This window comes from Ornithodoros turicata, chromosome 4, assembly GCF_037126465.1.
Source record: "Ornithodoros turicata isolate Travis chromosome 4, ASM3712646v1, whole genome shotgun sequence".
Taxonomy (NCBI): Eukaryota; Metazoa; Arthropoda; class Arachnida; order Ixodida; family Argasidae; genus Ornithodoros; species Ornithodoros turicata.
The window spans coordinates 5,517,681-5,540,329 of NC_088204.1; the positions used below are offsets into that span (position 1 = coordinate 5,517,681).

General features: G+C 42.8%; 2 protein-coding genes and 1 long non-coding RNA gene across 5 annotated transcripts; 1 reads left to right on the forward strand and 2 right to left on the reverse strand.

Moving 5' to 3' along the window:
* Positions 1 to 1,240: 1,240 nt before the first annotated feature.
* LOC135390816 (zinc transporter 7-like) lies at positions 1,241 to 6,711 on the reverse strand. Its single transcript, XM_064620742.1, has 11 exons — positions 6,475 to 6,711; positions 6,010 to 6,111; positions 5,811 to 5,924; positions 5,645 to 5,732; positions 5,460 to 5,574; positions 4,841 to 4,948; positions 4,626 to 4,691; positions 4,420 to 4,555; positions 3,962 to 4,052; positions 3,209 to 3,358; positions 1,241 to 1,728 (listed from the first exon to the last, which is right to left on the reverse strand). The coding sequence occupies exons 1-11, from the start codon at positions 6,555 to 6,557 to the stop codon at positions 1,681 to 1,683; spliced, it is 1,101 nt and encodes a 366-aa protein (XP_064476812.1). The 5' UTR covers positions 6,558 to 6,711; the 3' UTR covers positions 1,241 to 1,680.
* A 179-nt stretch (positions 6,712 to 6,890) lies between these two features.
* Positions 6,891 to 12,969, forward strand: LOC135390815 (NAD kinase 2, mitochondrial-like). 2 transcript variants are annotated; one of them, XM_064620740.1, is made up of 10 exons: positions 6,891 to 7,251; positions 7,318 to 7,398; positions 7,935 to 8,023; positions 8,519 to 8,689; positions 9,830 to 9,913; positions 10,016 to 10,255; positions 11,445 to 11,596; positions 11,676 to 11,816; positions 11,942 to 11,981; positions 12,676 to 12,969. In XM_064620740.1, the coding sequence occupies exons 1-10, from the start codon at positions 6,952 to 6,954 to the stop codon at positions 12,812 to 12,814; spliced, it is 1,437 nt and encodes a 478-aa protein (XP_064476810.1). In that variant the 5' UTR covers positions 6,891 to 6,951; the 3' UTR covers positions 12,815 to 12,969. The 2 variants fall into 2 exon arrangements, with proteins under 2 accessions (XP_064476810.1, XP_064476811.1); XM_064620741.1 differs by lacking the exon at positions 7,318 to 7,398 and having other exon boundaries at positions 6,893 to 7,251.
* Positions 12,970 to 15,118: 2,149 nt separating this feature from the next.
* LOC135390817 (uncharacterized) lies at positions 15,119 to 21,102 on the reverse strand. 2 transcript variants are annotated; one of them, XR_010421822.1, is made up of 3 exons: positions 18,879 to 21,102; positions 18,192 to 18,350; positions 15,119 to 16,361 (listed from the first exon to the last, which is right to left on the reverse strand). It is a non-coding gene; the product is annotated as an uncharacterized LOC135390817 (long non-coding RNA). The 2 variants fall into 2 exon arrangements; XR_010421821.1 differs by having other exon boundaries at positions 18,192 to 21,102.
* Between the last annotated feature and the right edge of the window lie 1,547 nt (positions 21,103 to 22,649).

The window sequence follows — 22,649 nt, forward strand, 5'->3', positions numbered from 1 at the left end:
AAGAGGAGGAGGAGGAGGTTCCCCTCTCCCACCAAGGCCCAGACTTTTGGTCCAGAGCTTTGTCCCGGAGCATTGTCACTTGTGTTGTACAGCGAAGTCTTTCGTTTTTATGATTTTTCTGTAAATGACCTCCTGCGGAAGATGATGACTGAGCACGACTCTTGTTGAGACTTAAATAAAAAGAGCAGTTTTTTGCAAAACCAAAATGTTTTTCTCGTCTGTGTCAGCAGCTGATGGGTGACGCATGCCCGGAGACTCTTGTTGTGGTTCAGAAGCTATGAACGGTGTTCAGATGTTACGCGATAAAGCGGCAGTAATGGTGGCTCCAAAATGGAGCTGTAATAGTAACCTTCGTAATACATTAGTTTACCTGAGTATAGTGATTAACATATTAGTACTTTAAAAAATATATATATATATACAGGGTGTGTCGGTCACGTGTTTGCACCTGACGCGATAACTACTTGACGGACAGACTTCCACTGCCACGCAGTGAAGAATGCATGCCAGAGAAACCTACGCACAATATTCTTCACTGTGTTGCAGAGGAAGTCTGTCAGTCTAGTAATTATCGCGTCATGAGCGAAAATAGGACTGACCTTTTAGAGCACACACCCAGTGCCTCAGATCATTGGCATCGAGATTGTGGGATCGGCCGACTATTGTCGTACAGACTAATTTCAGTAGTAGTTAGTCCGTTCACTACTTCCACAGCCCCTGCATAGTTGCGTAGTAGTAGAATTGTGTATATTATTATTATTTATTTATTTATTCATTATAGTAGAGGGCTTGTTGAATTCTTGCTGGCACAACCACAGGTGCTTCAAATAACGTAAGTTAAGAACTCCCGATTTAATGTATAATTAGAATTAATTAGAACAGTATAATAGCGTATCAGAATTAATACAACGATACCTTAGCATTACTGAAAAGGAGTTGGGGGGGGGGGGGGGTTGACAATCAATTTTTGCCAAAGTAAGTAGTCGTGGCACGTTGATAGATGTGGTTGATTACATTAGGCACGGCCCTTCCCATTGGTCGTCGCAACCAGGTGACTTGTCCCGCGTTGCCTCATTGACGGAGACGTCTGCAGTCATGTCGGAGCTTGATGAGATTTGGTACTTACGGTGCCAATTTTTCACGCATCCTTTTACCTTCTATACCGTAAAACTTCGAATGCACGTTCAACATCGATGTAAATCACAGTCTTCCACGTTTTCTTCTGGCATAACTTTGGACAAAGTGTTACAACCCCTTTTAATGTCTCAATCATGTGCACTTCATTTCTGTAACAAAATGTGGCAGGAATTTATTAACAGAATCTCTGTGAACGAGTGCAGCTTGTAAACGACGTCGTTGGGCATGCAGCGAGGAATGTGAGAAGTACATCGAAAAAAAAAAAAAAAATAATATAATAAATTTATGCACATATGCGCACAAGTGATTCAGTAAAGGCAACTGTAATGACAATGTAAACGACAGAATATAAAATATTGTCTCCTTGGAGGAAGTTAAAGTAAAGAAGCAGAACATTGTACTTCCTCTGCACTGTGGGATGCAATCACAAGGTTGGTGGCACGAAGTTGTAGAAGTTTGTCGCCTTGTCGATAATACTTCCGTGTCCGGACAGACGTCCCGTTGATTATAGTCACTGTGTCCCTTACACTACAAATGATCTGGTCACATCGGTGCATAGTCTATCTGAACGTACAGTTGTTTCACTCCGGCCTGAAAGCAATGCGAAACAAAACGTAAAATAGGAGAAACTTGACAAGAGAAGAGAAATACATTCGTGGTTCCCACTGGTTCTTGAAAACCTTGTATACCGTGGAATTTCGAAGAATGCCGTTTTCAAGGTCTGGAAAACCCTGTAATTTTGCACAGTGCTTGAAAACCCTCAATTTTGCATCTTTTTCTTGTTCTCATGGAGCTGCTGAGTGCAAATTATGCTTATCAGGAGTTAGAACTACAGCTTCGAAACCACAGGACTTTGCAAGGTTTGCAATAGGAATCGACAGGAAAAAGTTAACGACACCATCCGTTATATTAATCAATTTTCCTTTCTGTTCTATGATCTTTAACATTCAGGAGTAGTCAGTCACATTTGTGAACGGATCACTATTGTGTATACTCTCATGTGATACCTGCAGCTTACGAATATTTTTAAAAAGACCCTCGAATTTTTGTTCAAAAATTCAGTGTGAACGATGTACATTTTACGTCCGACATTGGATGGCCAACAGATCAAAAGCTGTGAAAATGTGTAGAACTAGTAAACCCAAGCAGCACAACATCTTGGCCCCATATTGGACTAATCTTGGACCAATCGTGGGCCGGTATTGCCAATATTGGACCAATCTTGGGCCAATATGTTGTGCTGCTTGGGAAGGAACAGGGTATGCAAACTCCAGCTTTACTAGTGCACACGTGGGACTCCACACATGTACCAGTGCAAGTTGGAAAATATAAATTGTACACAGAACGCCTTCCCCAAATGTACACGGTTTCTCTCAAGGTCAAAGAACAGTATATCTTCCGCTCCGTAAAAATTGCAGGTGCTTAAAAACCGTGTCAAAATTTTTCAGCTTCCAGATTTGTCTCTGTGAATTATGAAAAGTAACTGTTATCGCGCTCCTATGCATTGTCAATATGCCCTTCTGCCACTTTCTCGAGCCGTCGGGGCATCAATGACGCTTTGAAATTAATTCTAGGAGGCGCATTTACTGGAAGTATAAGAACGAAAGTGCATGTTATGTCTCTAAATCATAAAAGAGTCAGAGAAATAAACATCACAAAGGATTTGCTACGACGGATCTACGCGAATCTGCATGCGTATGAAGTCTTAGCAGGCTGCATAGGCCATCTGAGATGTCAAATCAAACAGCATATTTTTTAGTTTCACGATTTATCGACAAAGCACTCCACCAAATGACAATTTTTATAAGACTCTTCTTTGTGAGTCTTCCCATCTCTAAATTTAGGTCCCAAATACTATTTTTATTCGTTTTATCGTCATTACAAATCCCATACTTTATCTAGGTCACAGGACCCAGGGTTCCCTCTTGGAAAGTTGTTGAAGGGTTTCCCGGTATTAAAAAAGTTTGAGATCCTACAATCCAGGGTAACCATGTACAAAGTGCAGTTTTGACCAAAGATTTCCTTTTGTTTGTTTGCTCAGTCAGAAAGACTCTTAAATATGTGTGCTTACCTGCGTAAAGATGTTATGTGTGGAACTGAGGATGTAGCTAATGTCTGCAGATTTGGCAACTTCCAGCTTGACAGTGCCGATGTATACCTGGCTGCACAGTGTCCAGAAGTGGGGTTCTTGCACGCTGTACACTCCTTCCAACTGCATCACCTGCGTGCATTTTATGAAGATACGATGAGAGGAATATGTTCCTTACCGTGCGCCCACACGAACAAGATCCCCCCGGGAACGCTCCAACCAAAGATGCGTGAAACGCGTAGCTTTCTGCAGCCACGTGTGCTCGACGTCATATCCTTTCACGCTCTTCTAACCTGCGGCTCAGGAAAACCATATTCCGCAGCAGACGACGGGGCTTATGGTGTTGTCTGCTATATGCGCACATGCAAAGGAGCTTTTTCTACACTTATATTGTTCTGTAGGGATGTCACTCATGGGAATGCATGGTTATTCTTCCTCCTATAAGCTATGTACTGCAAGCTGCTTCCAACAACTCGTGATTAAATTTTTATTTTTAAATTTTTTAAACAAATAAAATTTTTATCTGATGTCACAATGAACATCCGAAGATGTGTAGGCGATTGATTCACAGACACTGTGCAACAAAGTTTGTTCCACAACAGACCTCATCGCTACTGTATTTCTCAGCATACAAAGTGGATTCTCTTAATTCCCATATGGAGAAACCTCCAACTTTGCCTGCTGGACAGATGCACTGGAACATAGAAAGTAAACGCTACTAAGGGAAGTACCTACCCTTTGATAGCATGACGGCAAAACAGTGTCGAGCTCCCTTGGCGTTCGCTGCATCAGAACGCACACTGAATCTCTGATTAGAGGCAGCACACTGCAAATGAATTATCAATAATTAACATGCACGCATAGTGAAACTACGTTGTGTCACCTCACACATAAAAACTAGTCAATACTGTTATAAATACAGCCCTGATTGAACCACAAAAATAACATCAAATTATATTCTAAAATCCAATTAATAAACTGTGAGAAAACTACAACTCAGGGCCATTTTTTAATGTGGCAATGTAGTCCAAGAATGTCTGTTGTCTGTCCACAAAATTAAAGGGTTTTCTTGTACTCTGTACCCAAAGAAATATATGGGTGCACGTCTTCAAAATACATACCATAAATCAAATTATACTTCAAAAATCATAAGATATCATCAAATTGCTGCACAACTTTTCTTCATCTCTTACCTAACTCCAATTAATAGTGCGATGAACATGGAGCAGAGAGGATCTGCTATGAGCCAACCGAACTGGCTCATCAGAATGGCCGACACTATGACTCCGACGCTGCCCAGTGTGTCGGCTAAGATGTGCAGGAACACACCTAGATGGAGGAGGAGAAAATTTACGCTCGGCTCATGGAGGAGTTGCAGAACGCATAAAACTGTGCGTACCGTGCAATATCTGGCTTTGTGAATGGCTAGGCTGATTGTGCTCATCCGCGTGCGGTTCTTCGAATCCTGGAAATGCAACAAAAAGTTGTGTCACACTCGAGTCTGCGTCATCTATTCTCTCATTCGGCCAAGCTCAGCCTTTCCTCTTCGCGGAGTTTTGCCACAAGACACTTTCACACACATACTTTTCCACACAAAAAAAAAAGAGTACACACCAAAACCGTGAGAGTGCCCTTTCCCGTTGCCGTGAGAGTGACCGTGCGAAGGACTGTGGGAGTGGCTGTGAGAATGGCCGTGAGAGTGACTGTGGCCATGGCCTTCACCTAAATGTGAATAAACGACGCAGGAGTTTAAATGCACATTGTGATTAGACTCATATATTTGAAATGCAGTTTCAGCTGCTTACAGCAAACGTCATAGGAGTGAGAAAGGGTTGGCTAAGATAGACTAAATTGCTATAAGCAATACTAATGAAACGAAACGTAAACTCGGTAGATGAAAACTTCTACTTGAAAACTTGAAGTCTACATGGCGACCACAACTAAAGCGTACATGTACAAAGATGAGCATGTACACAAAAACATGATGAAAAATGTTGGAGAAAAAAATTAATTAAGGACATGCAACATAAACTAGTTATTTCTCATCAAAATTCAACCACAAACGTTGTAAATCTGCGTAGCCTCAAATTATTGTCACGAATGTAAAGCAAATGTAATTGTAGAACAGATATTTACTACTGACTAATTATTATTATTTATTTCATCACACAAGTGAACTAATCAATCACATCATCAGTTACCGTGATCAGAACCTGCCACGACACAGACTTACCTCCGTGAGAGTGGCCATGTTGAAATGCAAAGATTCCTACAAGATTTACAAGGAGACCTAGGACGGACACGAGGAAGAGACGTTCGTGTTTCACTTCAGGTGGTTCGATAGCCCTCTGGCGAGAAAAAAAGAGAAACGTGTAGAACCACCGCTTGCACAATGACACCTCAACATTCCACACTCACTTCGACGGCTTCAGAAAATATGAAGAACGCTATGAACAGGAGGAACAAGCCATTGACGAATCCGGCCAGGACTTCAGCTCGTACGTATCTGAAGGTTGTGAGAGGTAAGATTTGTGTGACCATAGTAAATAATGCCGACGATTCACAGACACTTTGGGACACTCACCCGTATGAAAACCTTTCGTTGGCCCTCCATTTCATGATGACAGACGCTGCCAGGCCAGCCAGGAGTGCCGTGCAGTCGAAGAACATGTGGAATGAATCTGATATGAGTCCCAGGCTGGAAGACATAGAAGTATTTTGAAAAGCTTATAGGAAATCACTTTTTTTTTCTTTCTTTCTTTTCAGCAGGGAGAAACCCTTACCTGTTGCTCCATACTCCATACAGTAGCTCGACGAATGCGAAGGACAAGTTCAGCAGGAGAAACAGAAAGAGATTTCTGGATGATTTGTCTGCGAATATCAGTCTGCAACGAAGACACTACCGTTTAAGCATGGTTTTGACAGCTGGTTCACAAACGACTCTTGTGCGAGATGTTCGTTTGGCTATATTTAACTAGTCCCTTCTCTTTTGTGCATAAAGTCCAACGTGAATGATGAGCCAATCATTCGATAGCTATGGCCAAACAAAAGTAAATACGGTCAATGTCCAATTCATCATCCAGCTGGGTGCCACCCACAACATCGTAGTACATGAAACACAATGTGGGTACGGGTATTTGGAAATGGTTCCAGAAAAATTACTGGGCTTAGAATTACGTAGATCTGACTAATGATTTAGAATTTAAAAAACCATATGCGGGCGGGAGCCACGTCGCATAAGGCTGTACCTCATCCATCCTTGCACCCTTTCTTTGAGGCGTAGACCCCTCTTCGATCCGTACTCCCTGTCATCGGCGTGTAAAGGCAACATCTGTTCTTCGAAATTATAGTGTGTCAAGAACAGTCAGCCTCTTCTCGTGTAACAGCCGTGTTTATAAGATGAATGAAACTCGGCACATCGCGTCAAGCTTCGTGCGGCTTCGTAGTGCACGTACGGATTCACAGTTGCGCGCCGCGCCCCAGTTGCGCAGACGACAATCATAATTCTGCATCGCAGCATAACATCCTACATATTACGCGTCTGAATTAGTTTCCTTAAAACAATAATATAGTGTTATTTTAGCGTGCCAGCCGAGTGCTTTTTAAATACGAAGCTTTTCTCGAGAGCTGCTGTTTTGCAACGGCTCTATGCCGGCTCTGGATCTCTTATCGGCTTGCTCACTTGGTGGTGTGACCAGCAGGAAGATGTGATCCAAATACATGCAATGAAGAATATCTGGAAAGTGCTTCCTGCCTTAAGGAAAACGTATCAAAGTGGCCATGCGGGTTTTCAGATGAAAGAGGGCAGAGGGGCGTGGAAAGTGCACGTACACGTCGTGAATTTCTCCTCCCGTTCGGCAATGTATGCAGGCAGTGCAGAGTCTTCACTTGGCCCAGGTTCCGAGCTCCGAACTGATGGACCGGCTTTCGTTCCCAAAAGAGCGCTAGTTTTAACGAAGTTCTCAAGATATGAATTCGAAAAACGGCGACATGCGGACCTCACAGAAGAAGAACTCGTCAAGGATGTAAGTCCCGCTGGAGTCGCTTGGCCTCCCTTTCCCTGGATCTCACCTGCAGTAATCTTGTTGCAGAGGAATACCTCTGTTAGTGGGTTTCAGGAAGGAATTTTTGATGCTCCATCTGCGACTTGCATACGTAAGAGGAAAGATAAGGTGAATAGCTGTTTGTGTTTGCGTAGTGTAGAAGGGAACAAAAAAAATAAAAAAGCTTCAGTCCGTGCTCATAACGTCTCTCCCTTCGCCTCCGGGGTTTTGCTGCTGGGATTCGACGCTGAGACGATAAGTGATAGAAAAATATGCCTGCTTAGTTGTCAGGCAGGTTTCCATCAGATTTTTTCTTCTTTTTTTTTTTTTCACAAGAAAGTCAGTGTTGCTCAATGAGGAAGCTATGCTCGCTCTGTGGAAATTTCCCAATGTTGACAATGAGACAAGGTTTCTTGGTTGGCTTTAGATACAAACTAGTTAGTGTGTAGGTTCTGTCTGCAAGCATATTTCTTGAACATCTTTTTTGGGGCTTGTGGGGGGGGGTCTTCATTCATGGAGCTCCCAATTTGCCAATGCAGTGTTCACAGCTACATTTTTTCTCTAGCATGTGCGTGTGCTATCCTGAGGTACCTTTGCTATAACTTTGCTGTAAATATGATCAAGCATGCAGCCTTCAGTTTAATTCCTGTTTTTCTTCCTTCCAGCTGGAAGCCAGGGGCTCCGATTACAACAGTCTCCTGCACCATCACAAGATCCACACCAAGAACAGGGAATTGGTCGTGAGCACACTCAAGTAAGTCGAACAGTTTCAGTTATACCTGCTTGGATGTCTCTTGGGCCCGCTCAGTGACACATGCAGATTATTTGAAGTCCTTCTGGATTGGGGGTGGATTCAACGCCCGAATTCCCGACCCCAACATACTCTACAAAGAAATTTGTTTACTGTGTGGAGACAAAATGGTCTGCCTTCGTGAAGTTTCAAAAATAGATCACTGTTCAGACACTAGATGGAGCCACAATTCAGGGAGAAACAGGCACTATTTTTGTGTAATGGGTATTACAGGGTATCTGATTCCTTGGAAAAGACAGTGCCTCATTAAAATTGACATACATACTCAGCTTTTCTTCAAATTTTTAAAATCTCAATGTGCACAATTAACTGACTGCAGCATAGTTGTGTCACACATTCAAAAATTGCCTGTCTAATACTAGTAGGACTATCTAATGACGCCCTTGTCAGTCTTGTGAAACGTTCTCTCCACAATATACGAACAAACCTTCCTCCTAGGCAGAAGGGCATAGAGACGCGGCTGGTGGACCGGTTCGAATACACGGACGCCAACATCGATTGGGCAGATGTCATATTCACTACCGGAGGCGATGGCACCTTCCTTATGGCAGCCAGTAAGATCTACTCCAGAGACAAGCCAGTCATTGGGATCAACAGTGACCCTTCGAGGTACATTTTAGGGCTAACTAAACACTGTTTTCAAAGACATTCTGAATGGTATTGCACAGCGCTCGGGTGATAAAATTGAGAACGGGTGACACTATTAAAAAAAATCTTTTTGGTAGACATCACCCAAGAGCTGACCAAGGACGTACACGACTACACACATACCGTGTGTGAACCAGGTGGATGAACACACAGTTGAGAGTCGCGTACCTGAGCAAAGCAAAAGAGCGCATTGCCGCGCTACTCTTTTCTGAAATATTATTTGCTGAGGGTTTCCTATGGTACAGGTACCTAAAGCATTTGGAGTAGAGCTTCACAGTTAGGATTTTTATTTAGTTAATGAGCGTGTGCAAGTGAGCCACTCACTGGTCAGCCTTTGGCTGATGTATCGTGGATGTGTAGCAAAAACAAAGTTCTACGATAGCGTCAGCCACTTCTAAATTATTCAGCTGGGGGATTTTTATGAAACACCCGTATGTTCCAGCAGATAATGGCAGGTTAACAAAAGTATGTACGAGTGTTTTCAATGCACGAAATTTGATGCATTCAAAGCGACTCTTTTTGATTCGAAGTGAATCTATATAACTGCAGCTTTAATTCAATCACAATTTTCAGTGCCATGTAAGTAATTTTTTATTGATGATTACATTTTTGATAATGGTTAAAAATTGAGTTGTTCAGTAGTTCATACATTAAAAGTGATGAAAACCCTGAATATTGGTTTTTATCGCTTGTAAAGTACTTTTTTGAGTACATTTGGGTACTGAGTACTCTTATGACGTTATTTATCTAAGATTCAAGAGTACTGTAAGCTTATGTTTATTCGCAATGTATTAATTTTTGCGAGTCGCGCATTCAGTCATTTTCGAACTCATTCGCGAGCATTTAAGAAGTTACGTGCTTATGACTGCCAATAGGAATAGACCCAATTCTGAGCTCTCTGATGTCGACGCTTTGCTCGGGAGTGTGTTCGAGGGCTTATATCTCGCTAAGTAAGACATGTAGAAGAAGAGAACCTTTTAATTCAGTGTTCTGGCATGCAGTTCAATGCGTCCGTGATGTAACGAACCACATCTATGAAAGTGTTACCCAACCCCTTTAAGTCATAGCAAGCATTAACTTTGGACAATGTTGACCTTCCAGGTCTATTGGATACCTCTGCCTTCCTGGACATTGTACAGAAAACTTTCCATTGGCCTTGGAGAGGCTTCTAACGGGGAGATTCCAGTACGTTCGGCCTTCAGAACATAAGTGTTGTAACTTATAACACACATTGTTGTCACACACACACTTTCAAGCTCACGTCGATTTTGCGCACTTGCGTCGCAGATGGATGTGGCGGCAACGCATGCGTGTGACCCTGAAGGGAGAGCACGCGTTCGACCCTCCCGTGGAACTGCACGACCAGCAGCTGCAGTACCCCGAGTACCGCTTTCTTGACTGCTGGCAGGAGCAGCACCTGCGACGGGACAGTACCCCCACCCCGCACCCCACGGGGGACGACGCCTCCAGAGTCCTTCCCGTACGGTCCCTAAATGAAGTCTTTGTGGGAGAGACTCTGTCTTCTAGGTGTGTTTCTCTCTACCTTTCCTGTTCCTGTTCACCAAAAATTTCGCGTCAGTCGGGTGGAATTTTCGTGGCACTCTTACATAAATTTTGGGTTTCTTCTAAAAGTGGCGTTCTTCAAACACCGAGTGGCGTTACCGGCGTTACTATGGTATGCAGGAAGCATAATGGATGTCTTTCCATACCAAGCAATACCAAGGATCATACCTAGGGTTGCCACCTTTCGGAGTGAAAAATACCGGCTGAGGGAGAGGAGGAAATAGAGGGGAAAAGGAAGGGCTCGTGGGAAAGGGAAAGTGGGTGAGGAACGTTCTAGCTGGCTCGACACAACCACCAGCAGCTTTGCACAACCACTGCTCTTGTACCCTCCGAACACAAGACGTAATGAATAACAATGATAATAATAATAACAATGAATAATAATAATAATGAATACCTAAGAAAACGACTGGTCACTGCGGAGTTTGGTCTGTGCTCCAGGTTTGTTCAAGCTGCAGTGGAATGTTGAAGGAAAAACCCCGTAAAAGCCCTTATGAAAGGTCTTGAGCCACAAATACCGGCAAAAGGCTGCCGGTATTACCTTCCTACCGGCAGAGGAAGCAAATAACAGGCCGTGCCGGTATAATACCGGCCTGGTGGCAGCCCTAATCATACCACACGCAGAAAAATAAATAATGTGGTAGCAGAGTGCTCCTCATGTTGTTTTTTGGCATCATTGCGCTGCAGCGGAAGAGAGGAAGAGACAGCACTGGGGGACCGGTGCGGCACCCTCACCCCTTTCCTCCGCATCACCCAGTGCATACCACACCCCCTGGTGGCACCACGGCAAACACTGACACTGCGCCTCATATACGAGAGTGTGCCGTAATGATTCCAGGCACATACTTTTGAAAAGGACCATTACTATGCCAAGCTCTGGTTTGCACGAAGGCGCATTCAAAATTAATTTTCTGTGGGTGTGCAGCTGCTGCTAGAATTTCATTAATAGAACTTAAGACCAATTTTATCCAGGACATTAGATGTGAGAGAGAGAGAGAAAAGACACTCTCTTCTTCCTCTTGATATCCTAAACAGTTATTAGTTATCCTGGATACATGAGATGTGAGAACATGATAAAAAGTATACCAACTTCTATTCAACAAAACTGACACGATTTGCCTAAACGCATCTTTCTTGATACGTTACATTCTAGGGTATCATATTATGAACTTTCCATTGATGGATCTCCGCGGGTCAAGCTGAAGAGTTCTGGGTTAACCGTCTGCACAGGAACGGGTTCGACATCATGGTCCTTCAACATCAACAAGGTCACACCACAATGTGTTCAACGAATTCTTGACATAGGTAAATGCTGCGTGGTGCTCCGTAAAAGGGGGTTTTTGTCTTTTTTTAGTCTAATGCTGATCATTTCCCAAACTTTCAGTTGGTGTTGAGACAGGGACAGTCTTTCCAACAAAGGACCAACAGCTCATAGAGAAGATCACCACGAAGTTTAACAATTCCCTCATTTTCGATCCATCAAAATGTCTAATGGCATATACCATAAGAGACCCGGTTGTATTTGGTAAGGCAGCACTCTCTCTGATACTTACAAATTTTATGCAAAAAAAAAAAAAAGAATGTACCCTTAAAAAAAATCCCCAAAGAAGGATCTATTGATGAAACTTGACGTGCTCATTATTCCTCCAGGAACAGATTTCAGCAGCAAGCCACGTGGATTTGCAAAGAGGTACGCTTTCACTAGATATCGCATCTCGTTACTAGCTGGCACACACAAAAACTTGGATTGTTTACGTGCACCTTGTTGACACATACTACTGCCCCTTTTTCTCTGATGAAGTTTGTGGGCACATTAAATAAAATCAATCAGTCAATCAAAGTCTGATAATCAGCCAAACTGCTGCTAACCTCAAAGGAGCAGTGGAGTGCCCCTCCGTTTTTGTTTGTTTGTTCCTTTCTTTCTTTCCTTTTTTTCTTCCTTTACTTCTTTCCTTCAAAGGGTGGTATAGCGGACGAAGGAAGACACATGTCACTTCGCGATTTTCTCAGTCCCGATGGGACGGCCAATCACGAGGCTAGGCTGAAGCGCCATAACAGTAACAGTAACAGGTCAATTTTTGGTGGCCAATGAGAGCTTAAGGCTGCTTGCACTCCCATTGACATCACACAAGAACTGGCTGGCCATTATGGCTACTTTCTCAGGGTATTTTTGGAAATTTGATTTAATGGCAACAGTGCACCATACAACAAAAATGTGTGCGGTGACTCCCAATAAACTGCCAATCAGTGTGTTGAGCCACGTTAAATGTCACTGCCTTGCTCCTTTAATGAACAAGCTGGACGTGTATTGTATATTTTTGTTTGGACTTGATAGGGTGCTGCCCCGCACTGGACTTAGCATTCCCAATTCATCTCTCCCGCAGAATTGAAGTGAAATCCCGGATGTTCGACGCATGCTTGGTGATCGACGGCGGTCTGTCGTTCGTGTTCAACGATGGTGCAACAGCAATTTTTGAGATGCACGAGGACGACGCTCTGCGAACAGTTCAGTTCGCGGACTGACTGGTCTCATTCTCTTGAATTCAATTTCGGTAGCGAATATTTGTATCTATGAATGTATAATAAGTATTAACTGCAACGGGAGATGTGTGTGTATCTTAAGGTGCAATTTTCAAGTTTTTGTTCTTAAAATGAAATAAATATTTTTATATGAGTTACACACGAGTATGTGCAGAGCACTGCCGATAGCCTCTGAAAGTTAGGTGTGTTACGTAGTTTGTAGAGTTCTTATCAGGACCACCCTCGGAACTGTGGTATGTTTCCCTCCTTTACCCTATTAGCAATTCTAAATAGATGAGCGGCATGGCGCAGCGGGCTAAGGTGTCCCAAGCCAAGTCGAGCCAAGGTCGTGCTGAAGACTGGTAAGTGGTGAGTTCGAATCCTACCACTGGCTGTGCTGTCTGCGGTTTTCCCTGGATTTTCCGAAGGCTTTCCAGACTTCCCAAATTAAAAGCTTTGGCATAAAGAAATGTGAAGAGGGGGGGGTACCGATATCTTATAATTTCGACGGGTCGCAGGCAGGGTAGCACAATGAAAAAATGGTTAAGAAGCAAGCGAGCTGGTGAAGATCATGCATAGGGGGCATGCAGGGGAGGCGCTAGATCCTGAGGGGTATCATTCGTTGTGTTCGTACGCCTCGGCGGCGGTGGCTATGAATGTAGTGCCCTGGTCAGCGCATGAAGACATCAATTGTTCTCAGTCGTCGGTTTCGCGCTGTCGTAGGTGGACGTGTGTGTGTTGTGCTTCTTGTTTCATGCTAATTACCACATGGAGGTAAGTAATTTTAGTTCCTTGATGTTTGTAGTCCTGAATTTTTAGTGAAACATTCGTGCCCTGTTTCAGCTTGGTGAAATCAGTTTAATAAGTTACCGGCCTCGCTGGCTCAGTCGGTAGCGTGTTCGCCTTCTGATCCCGAGATCGCGGGTTCGAACCCGGCCGAGGACGCCAGCAACTTGGTGGCAGGGTACAAGTTGCTTAGACACGCCGTCTTCCGCGAGGGACGTTAAATACGGGGTGCCGTGTGATGAGCTTTCATCGCACGTTAAAGAAGCCTCAGGTGGGCAAAAGCAATCCACAGACCGACCGCTGTGGCGTCGCTCATGATCTCAGTTGTCTCGCGACGTAAACACCCAATTATTATTAAAGTTTAATAAGTTCAATTACAGAAGATTTACCGTCAACAGTGCCGAATGATACTCCGATCAAATTTGGACAATCAAAAACCGTATATCTGTTCTCATATAGTCTTCGATAGCTTATAAATAGCCTCAGTGAGTGATTTAACGTGTGATACAGTTAGAATTTAGGGCTCAAACGCCTGCAGTGAAGCAGCAGTTACGAATGATACCCCTCAGGTTTTAAGCTCCGATCAAGTTGCAACAACCGAACGACGTTTTCCAGTTCTCGTGCAGCTTTCGATAGCTTATACAAGCCTCAGTGAGTGATTTAACGTGTGAATCCGGACACCATCGGACTTCGATCGTCATGGTGAAGGGGCCCGTTACTTTATTCCCCGCATCCCCACCAGCAATGGGGGTAGAGTATCGCCTGTGGCAATGACCCTCCCCTCTCTCCAAAGTCAAATATATAAAGATGTCGCTTCAGTGTTTTATATTTTTGTTGTTACTGTTGAATGTTATGTCAACATTCTATTGTCAACAAAGAAGGTGAGTCACTGATACTCTCGTGACAAACATTGCGTTCATTCTAGCTCCTTTGAACGGAATAAACACCATCGTCATCCCTCTCCTCTCTCATCTTCAACAGTTACCTCTTGCAACAAAGATCCTATACCCCAAATGCACTTTCACAGGTCATTGACAGGATTTCGGTACTGACAGTTTTTGCAAAAAGTTTCCAAAGTGTTCCACCTCTACAAGCTGAGACATTTTAACATGCTTGACACAATGCAGATTTTTTTTTTTTTTAGGACATGAACATCGGATTTTCTAAACCATTTTTGAACCATTTGAAAGAATCAAAACTGTTTTTTCATACCTTGTGGATTTGGCAAGCAGACATCCTCCACATGAAAAATGATTTGCTACACTTCTATTACACAGAGGAACACTGGGTATTTGAAATCTAAATAAACCACTTGCACTTCTTGCATATCAAATTAGACAAGAAAGTTACTCAACAACTGCCCATCCGTATTTGCTTACTGGATTGACAATGCACTCTCACCTTTGGTAGTACATTTGCAAAAGGGAAATGTAACTTCACATGCAGAGGAGGATTTCACCAAACTCCTCTAGAAATATTTTTCTGGCTACATTACTGGCATTCAACACACAGAACACTAAGTGAAGAGAGACAAAGCACCTGAAATTTAATGTACAGAAAGATTAAAATCACACACATTTAATACACAACAAGTCAATCATTATACATTAATTAGATAGCATCAGCACATACAAAATGAACTACTTAATACACAGAAATCTCACGCAATAATCAGATAGCATCAGCATGTACAAAATACACATCACTGAAACACTCCCAATGAACTATTCAATATCAGAAAGAAATCCTTGCACATTATTTAACCATAATATAGTGCATGTGAAGGCACACACAGCGTCGACGGTATAATTTAAAAATTGCTTTTCAAATAACCAGGCGGATCCAACCTGACCATTTGAAATAACCGAACCGAATAATGGCTTCACTGCAGCAAAGTCCGCCCGGCAAATGACATTCAACCACGGCAGTTTAGTAGAGTTAAAAACAGACACATCAACATTTGCGTACGTACGCTCATGCACATACACGCACATGCTACACACACACAGACACGTTCCTGTTGCAATACCATACCAGAATCTTTGAGACTGATTGATGATTGAATAAATTTGTACTGGCTAAAAGTAATGATTCATTTGTTTCCTCGACTTTAATTTGGTGGGGGTCCTGGTTTGGTATGTACAACATGCGCCCATGACATGCACACACATTCAAAACATCCACGCAACATGCAAAATGGTCGACTGTCATTTGCACGGTGCGAGCCATGTCGCAGTGAAGCTTAAAGGGAACGCAAAAGATGCGTCATGGACGTTTAGAGCAGGATTACGTCCAAGGCATGCGGTGCCGCCATTTTGGGGGGGGGATGAGATTGCGGCCTGGGCCGACTTCATGGGAACTGCACCCACATTCGTCTCCGTCTGCGAGGAAAACCCAGGAAAACCTGCAGAAGGTGCAGCCGGTACAGAGCAATGCCCCATACCTCCCAGCTCGGCTGGTCAAGTTTGTTCATGATACAAAACAATTGCGTACTTGTCACACACACAATAAACCTAAACCACACAACAATATAACAATACAACAATATGTCACAACAATATGTACATGCGCTATGTTGTCCATAGTGTGCTAAGCAGTTGCAGCGTTACGTCCTGTGGGATGACATGTAGCTGTTGACTGAAGGTGCTTGAAGCACAAAGACAATATCCACGAGTACATGTTCACTTGAGGTTGACACTTCGATGTTGTACCGTTGATGGAGTCTGGCAGTCCCCGCGCTCCTGGCTCTTCGGAAAGACCTGCACTGGTAACAAAAAGTAGTCAATGTAGGTGTGGTTGCTTATGAGGTGCTTAAATGGACCACCACAGGGCCCAGAAATGTGTGATAATTCAACGTGACTATTTGCCGAAAATTATTTGCTTCAACCTCGCATCACATTAGAATTCCACTCAGTGCAATACCGCAATAAACTACCGTGTACCGAACAAGTACCGCGCAGGCATTTTGAATGACAGTGCATCCTTACAGGGTGCCGGTAAGCAGGCTTCCGCTGTTGACACCTGTGACACGCGGCAGAGCTCCCTCCGCGTATCGTTCGAGGGGTACCGGCAGCGTCGAGCCGCACACCAAAAGAACGAGGGCGGTAACGTGAAGTGGGCTTCACCTAACGCTTGGGTGTAATAAGACGAAGCCAACTTGCAGAATTGCTATAGCGATATCTCGCTTCAGAACTATTGGAAAAATATTCGAAAATTTTTAATACTGAAACTAGGTTGCGAATAGCATTTGATTAGCATGAGATGTTAATTTCATGTTGGAAATTTCGAATAACTCTAATCGCCCACCGATTTATTTCATTCTTGTGACTGAGTACAAAACAGATTCGACCTCCAAAAATAAATCACTTAAGTTTCAAAAATTGTCAAGCAACATGAAGTGAATGCCCCCGGCTGCTTAACATCGAAGAGGCTGGTTTTCGAAAACACGTTTTTTCTTCCCTGTTTGCGCTGGTCACAAGTGTTTTCGAAAACCAGCCTCTTCGATGTTAAGCAGCCGGGGGCATTCACTTCGTGTGCTTGACAATTTTTGAAACTTAAGTGATTTATTTTTGGAGGTCGAATCTGTTTTGTACTCAGTCACAAGAATGAAATAAATCGGTGGGCGATTAGAGTTATTCGAAATTTCCAACATGAAATTAACATCTCATGCTAATCAAATGCTATTCGCAACCTAGTTTCAGTATTTTTTTCCAATAGTTCTGAAGCGAGATATCGCTATAGCAATTCTGCAAGCCGGCTTCGTCTTATTACACCCAAGCGTTAGGTGAAGCCCACTTCACGTTACCGCCCTTGTTCTTTTGGTGTGCGGCTCCATTCTGCAAGTCGGCTTGACCTCATTACACTCGAGCGTAACGTGAAGCCCGCTTTACACTGTTAACGATTTTCTGGCATGAAAGTCTACAGATTTTGGGAGCTCATGGTACAACACTGTACTCTTGACACTACAGGTTCCAGTAAATGTACTCCCAACTTTTGGAGTTATGTTCAGCAGCAGATGGAAATATGTGCAAGTTTCTAAAAGCACAGTAATGATAGAAATGATAGAGATTCACGCAAAGCAGGCCGCATGGAACATGACTCTCTCAACGTAGTTCATCCCACTAATGCACTTCTCTTACAATATGTTATGCTGGATGTTTGGAGCAGAACAGCATTTAATCCATGCAACACCACAAAATATTTCATCATGGGGTAGGTACGCAAAATTACTCGAATTTGGCCTTTTCCGATTTTTTTAAATTTGATTCGCCATCTTAAGAAATTGAGAGAATTTATGTTCTGAGGCTGGAACAATCAGAAGGGAATATTAAATTATTCGGGTTCCATTCGCAGTGCAAGTGAAATATTCGTAAACTATACACAATGGAAATTTTGCTATTCGCCCGGCTCTACTATATATATACCTGTGACAACTGCGAATAAAAACGAGCCTTTTATAGCAGGAGAACATCAAACAGGCATTATCAGTTTTTGAGTTTTCCTCAGACACTTGAAGGCAGTTGCCGGGACCGATCCCTGTGAAGTCTGCCCAGGACACACCACGTGAGCCTATAGTTATAAAGGCATCACTCACGTCTCACTGTCTCCTTTGGCTGCACTCCCACAGATACCCTTCGATTTGCCCCACTGGGAAGTCCGAGCTAGCCGCCCGTGTCCAAAGCTTCCAAAGGCCAGTTAAGCGAAGCAGGGAAGATGCTAGATGTGCTTGATATGGCTCCAGTTGTATTTGCTTCTGAAATAGAAAAAAGGTCAGAAACAGCGAAACAAAGCATTTTAAAATGCCTGGCCTTTAAGGATGCTCATTAATCTATGAACTGCGAAGTGGCAGCCATAAAATTATCCTCAATGGTCAGTTCAGTCCGTTCATTCCCAGTGTCCAGTTTGTTCCGTCAGTGCCCTTTGCTTTTCAGGCTCGAGAAAATGATGCCCATTTCATCTACACACCAGCTATCTCGCCTTGTTTTATGTTGGTCGACATTCATTGTTGTTCACCATTGTTCATCACTAAGTGATTAATTCCGGTGGAAATTATGCAGAGCGGTCTGCCCTGCCTCAATAAACACTTCCTCCCATTTCTGTGTCCTTGCCACAATACTGCTCTTGATGGGCAACTAATTGCATGAGAGTTCAACCTATCCTAAAGATGCAGCAATCATTTTCTTCCATGGAGCATTTTCTTCCAGAAGCCTCAGAGGCGTTTCAGTATAGAATCTTGGCTGCCTTCTAATCTTATCTTACGGAAGGAAAGAAAAAATATCACCACATCTGTCGATGCTAGAGAAGCAACGGCTGCACTCCATAGTCGGGTATCTTCCGAGACCATGGGCTGGTGGAACCATCACTCTGGAAAACGAAAAAGAAAAACCAAAAAGGAACACCACACCCATATCTAACCTACTTATCATTATCAATTATAAAAATGATTTTTTTTAAAGTCAGTTTCTTCTTCCTCTGGTCCAAAGTACTTGCTGTGGTTGAATATATCTCTCAATGAGTAAAAGCTCCGACATGTTGATATTATAAGGCAGAAGATGTACTATCGTGAGCATCATATCTCGTTATCGTGAGCATCATATCTCGTTTGTTCCCTTGGTCTCTTGTTTCTTCTAGCTACTCTGATCACAACAAACAGTTCCTCCGATCTCTGTCCTTGCCACAATATTGCTCTTGATGGGCAACTAATTGCATGGGAGTTCAACCTATCCTAAAGATGCAGCAATCATTTTCTTCCATGGAGCATTTTCTTCCAGAAGCCTCAGAGGCGTTTCAGTATAGAATCTTGGCTGCCTTCTAATCTTATCTTACGGAAGGAAAGAAAAAATATCACCACATCTGTCGATGCTAGAGAAGCAACGGCTGCACTCCATAGTCGGGTATCTTCCGAGACCATGGGCTGGTGGAACCATCACTCTGGAAAACGAAAAAGAAAAACCAAAAAGGAACACCACACCCATATCTAACCTACTTATCATTATCAATTATAAAAATGATTTTTTTTAAAGTCAGTTTCTTCTTCCTCTGGTCCAAAGTACTTGCTGTGGTTGAATATATCTCTCAATGAGTAAAAGCTCCGACATGTTGATATTATAAGGCAGAAGATGTACTATCGTGAGCATCATATCTCGTTATCGTGAGCATCATATCTCGTTTGTTCCCTTGGTCTCTTGTTTCTTCTAGCTACTCTGATCACAACAAACAGTTCCTCCGATCTCTGTCCTTGCCACAATATTGCTCTTGATGGGCAACTAATTGCATGGGAGTTCAACCTATCCTAAAGATGCAGCAATCATTTTCTTCCATGGAGCATTTTCTTCCAGAAGCCTCAGAGGCGTTTCAGTATAGAATCTTGGCTGCCTTCTAATCTTATCTTACGGAAGGAAAGAAAAAATATCACCACATCTGTCGATGCTAGAGAACCAACGGCTGCACTCCATAGTCGGGTATCTTCCGAGACCATGGGCTGGTGGAACCATCACTCTGGAAAACGAAAAAGAAAAACCAAAAAGGAACACCACACCCATATCTAACCTACTTATCATTATCAATTATAAAAATGATTTTTTTAAAGGTCAGTTTCTTCTTCCTCTGGTCCAAAGTACTTGCTGTGGTTGAATATATCTCTCAATGAGTAAAAGCTCCGACTTGATACGAGGCAGAAGATTTACTATCGTGAGCATCATCTCGTTTGTTCCCTTGGTCTCTTGCTTCTTCTAGCTACTCTGATCTCAATGAACAGTTCCTCCAATCTCTGTGTCCTTGCCACAATATTGCTCTTGATGGGCAACTAATTGCATGAGAGTTCAACCTATCCTAAAGATGCAGCAATCATTTTCTTCCATGGAGCATTTTCTTCCAGAAGCCTCAGAGGCGTTTCAGTATAGAATCTTGGCTGCCTTCTAATCTTACGGAAGGAAAGAAAAAATATCACCACATCTGTCGATGCTAGAGAACCAACGGCTGCACTCCATAGTCGGGTATCTTCCGAGACCATGGGCTGGTGGAACCATCACTCTGGAAAACGAAAAAGAAAAACCAAAAAGGAACACCACACCCATATCTAACCTACTTATCATTATCAATTATAACAATGATTTTTTTTAAAGTCAGTTTCTTCTTCCTCTGGTCCGAAGTTCTTGCTGTGGTTGAATATATCTCAATGAGTAAAAGCTCCGACTTGTTGATATTATAAGGCAGAAGATGTACTATCGTGAGCATCATATCTCGTTATCGTGAGAATCATATCTCGTTTGTTCCCTTGGTCTCTTGCTTCTTCTAGCTACTCTGATCACAACAAACAGTTCCTCCGATCTCTGTGTCCTTGCCACAATATTGCTCTTGATGGGCAACTAATTGCATGAGAGTTCAACCTATCCTAAAGATGCAGCAATCATTTTCTTCCATGGAGCATTTTCTTCCAGAAGCCTCAGAGGCGTTTCAGTATAGAATCATGGCTGCCTTCTAATCTTAAGAAAGAAAAGAAAAAATATCACCACATCTGTTGACGTTAGAGAACCAACGGCTGCACTCCATAGTCTGGTATCTTCCGAGACCATGGGCTGGTGGAACCATCTCTGGAAGACGAAAAGGAAAAACCAAAAAGGAATACCACCCATACCTTATTATCAATTATAAAAATGATTTTTTTTAAAGTCAGTTTCTTCTTCTGGTCCAAAGTACTTGCTGTGGTTGAATATATCTCTCAATGAGTAAAAGCTCCGACTTGATATGAGGCAGAAGATTTACTATCGTGAGCATCGTCTCGTTTGTTCCCTTGGTCTCTTGCTTCTAGCTACTCTGATCTCAATAAACAGTTCCTCCGATCTCTGTGTCCTTGCCACAATATTGCTCTTGATGGGCAACTAATTGCATGAGAGTTCAACCTATCCTAAAGATGCAGCAATCATTTTCTTCCATGGAGCATTTCTTCCAGAAGCCTCAGAGGGGTTTCAGTATAGAATCTTGCCTGCCTTCTAATCTTACGAAAGAAAAAAAATATCACCACATCTGTTGATGATAGAGAACCAACGGCTGCACTCCATAGTCAGGTATCTTCTGAGATCATGGGCTGCTGGAACCACCACTCTGGAAAACGAAAAAGTTAAACCAAAAAGGAACACCACACCCATATCTAGCCTACTTATCATTATCAATTATAAAAATGATTTTTTTTAAAGCAAGTTTCTTCTGGTCCCAAATACTTCCTGTGGTTGAATATATCTCTCAATAAATAAAATCTCTGAATTGTTGCCATTGTGAGGCACAAGATGTGCTATCATCGTTATCTCGTTCGTCCATTGCTCTCGCTTCTTCTAGCTCTAGAGCCTGAATAAACAGCTCCTCCAATTCCTGTGTCCTTGACACGATATTATTCTCGACGGGCAACCAATTGCATGGGAGACACTTCCAGCGAAACATAGCGGATAAATTAAAACATAATATGGGGAAATATATGGTGAGAACCTGAAAAATACAAGCAGAACGATTAGTGTACCACATCGAAACAATGTGGAAATGCTGAAAAGGAGGAAGAGGTTAGTACAGCAGCCGCAAATTAATCCAGCCAAGCTATAGCGATAAGCCGACGCGCACGTACGCGCTCCGTCAATCCTTCGCCGAGGACGATTCGATATATATAGTTGCAAAAAAAAAATTATATATATTATATTATTATATATATTATATATATTATTATATTATATATTGAATCCCCCCCCCAGCAATACATAAGACGAGTAAAGAGACACAGACACACTTTTTTTTCTCCAAACATCACACATTAAAACACACTTCAATTTTTATTTCTATTCAATCGCTATGTTCGCACTGAAAGAGAACGTACGCGAGCTAAGCCTAACACGGGCGGGCATCTATGCCGAGCAGTCCAACTCCACCGCCTAACACACACACACATGTTTGGAGAGGATCTAGGCTCGACCGCACACGAAGATACAGCTAAACATAAATGAGATATATGGATGCATATATGTGTGTGGCGATCAGCAGCTATACGGAGGGATCATCCACGGCCAGA

What these genes read in the sequence shown, in the direction of transcription:
- LOC135390815 (XM_064620740.1), top strand. Translation starts at nt 6,952, where the DNA reads ATGAAGAATATCTGGAAAGTGCTTCCTGCCTTAAGGAAAACGTATCAA. An exon ending in AAGAAGAACTCGTCAAGGAT is followed by an intron (nt 7,252 to 7,317) that starts GTAAGTCCCGCT and finishes ATCTTGTTGCAG; the next exon opens with AGGAATACCTCTGTTAGTGG. An exon ending in CCACGTGGATTTGCAAAGAG is followed by an intron (nt 11,982 to 12,675) that starts GTACGCTTTCAC and finishes TCTCTCCCGCAG; the next exon opens with AATTGAAGTGAAATCCCGGA.
- LOC135390816 (XM_064620742.1), bottom strand. Translation starts at nt 6,557, where the DNA reads ATGTTGCCTTTACACGCCGATGACAGGGAGTACGGATCGAAGAGGGGT. An exon ending in AGGGTGCAAGGATGGATGAG is followed by an intron (nt 6,112 to 6,474) that starts GTACAGCCTTAT and finishes TCTTCGTTGCAG; the next exon opens with ACTGATATTCGCAGACAAAT. An exon ending in TATTTTCTGAAGCCGTCGAA is followed by an intron (nt 5,575 to 5,644) that starts GTGAGTGTGGAA and finishes TTTTCTCGCCAG; the next exon opens with AGGGCTATCGAACCACCTGA.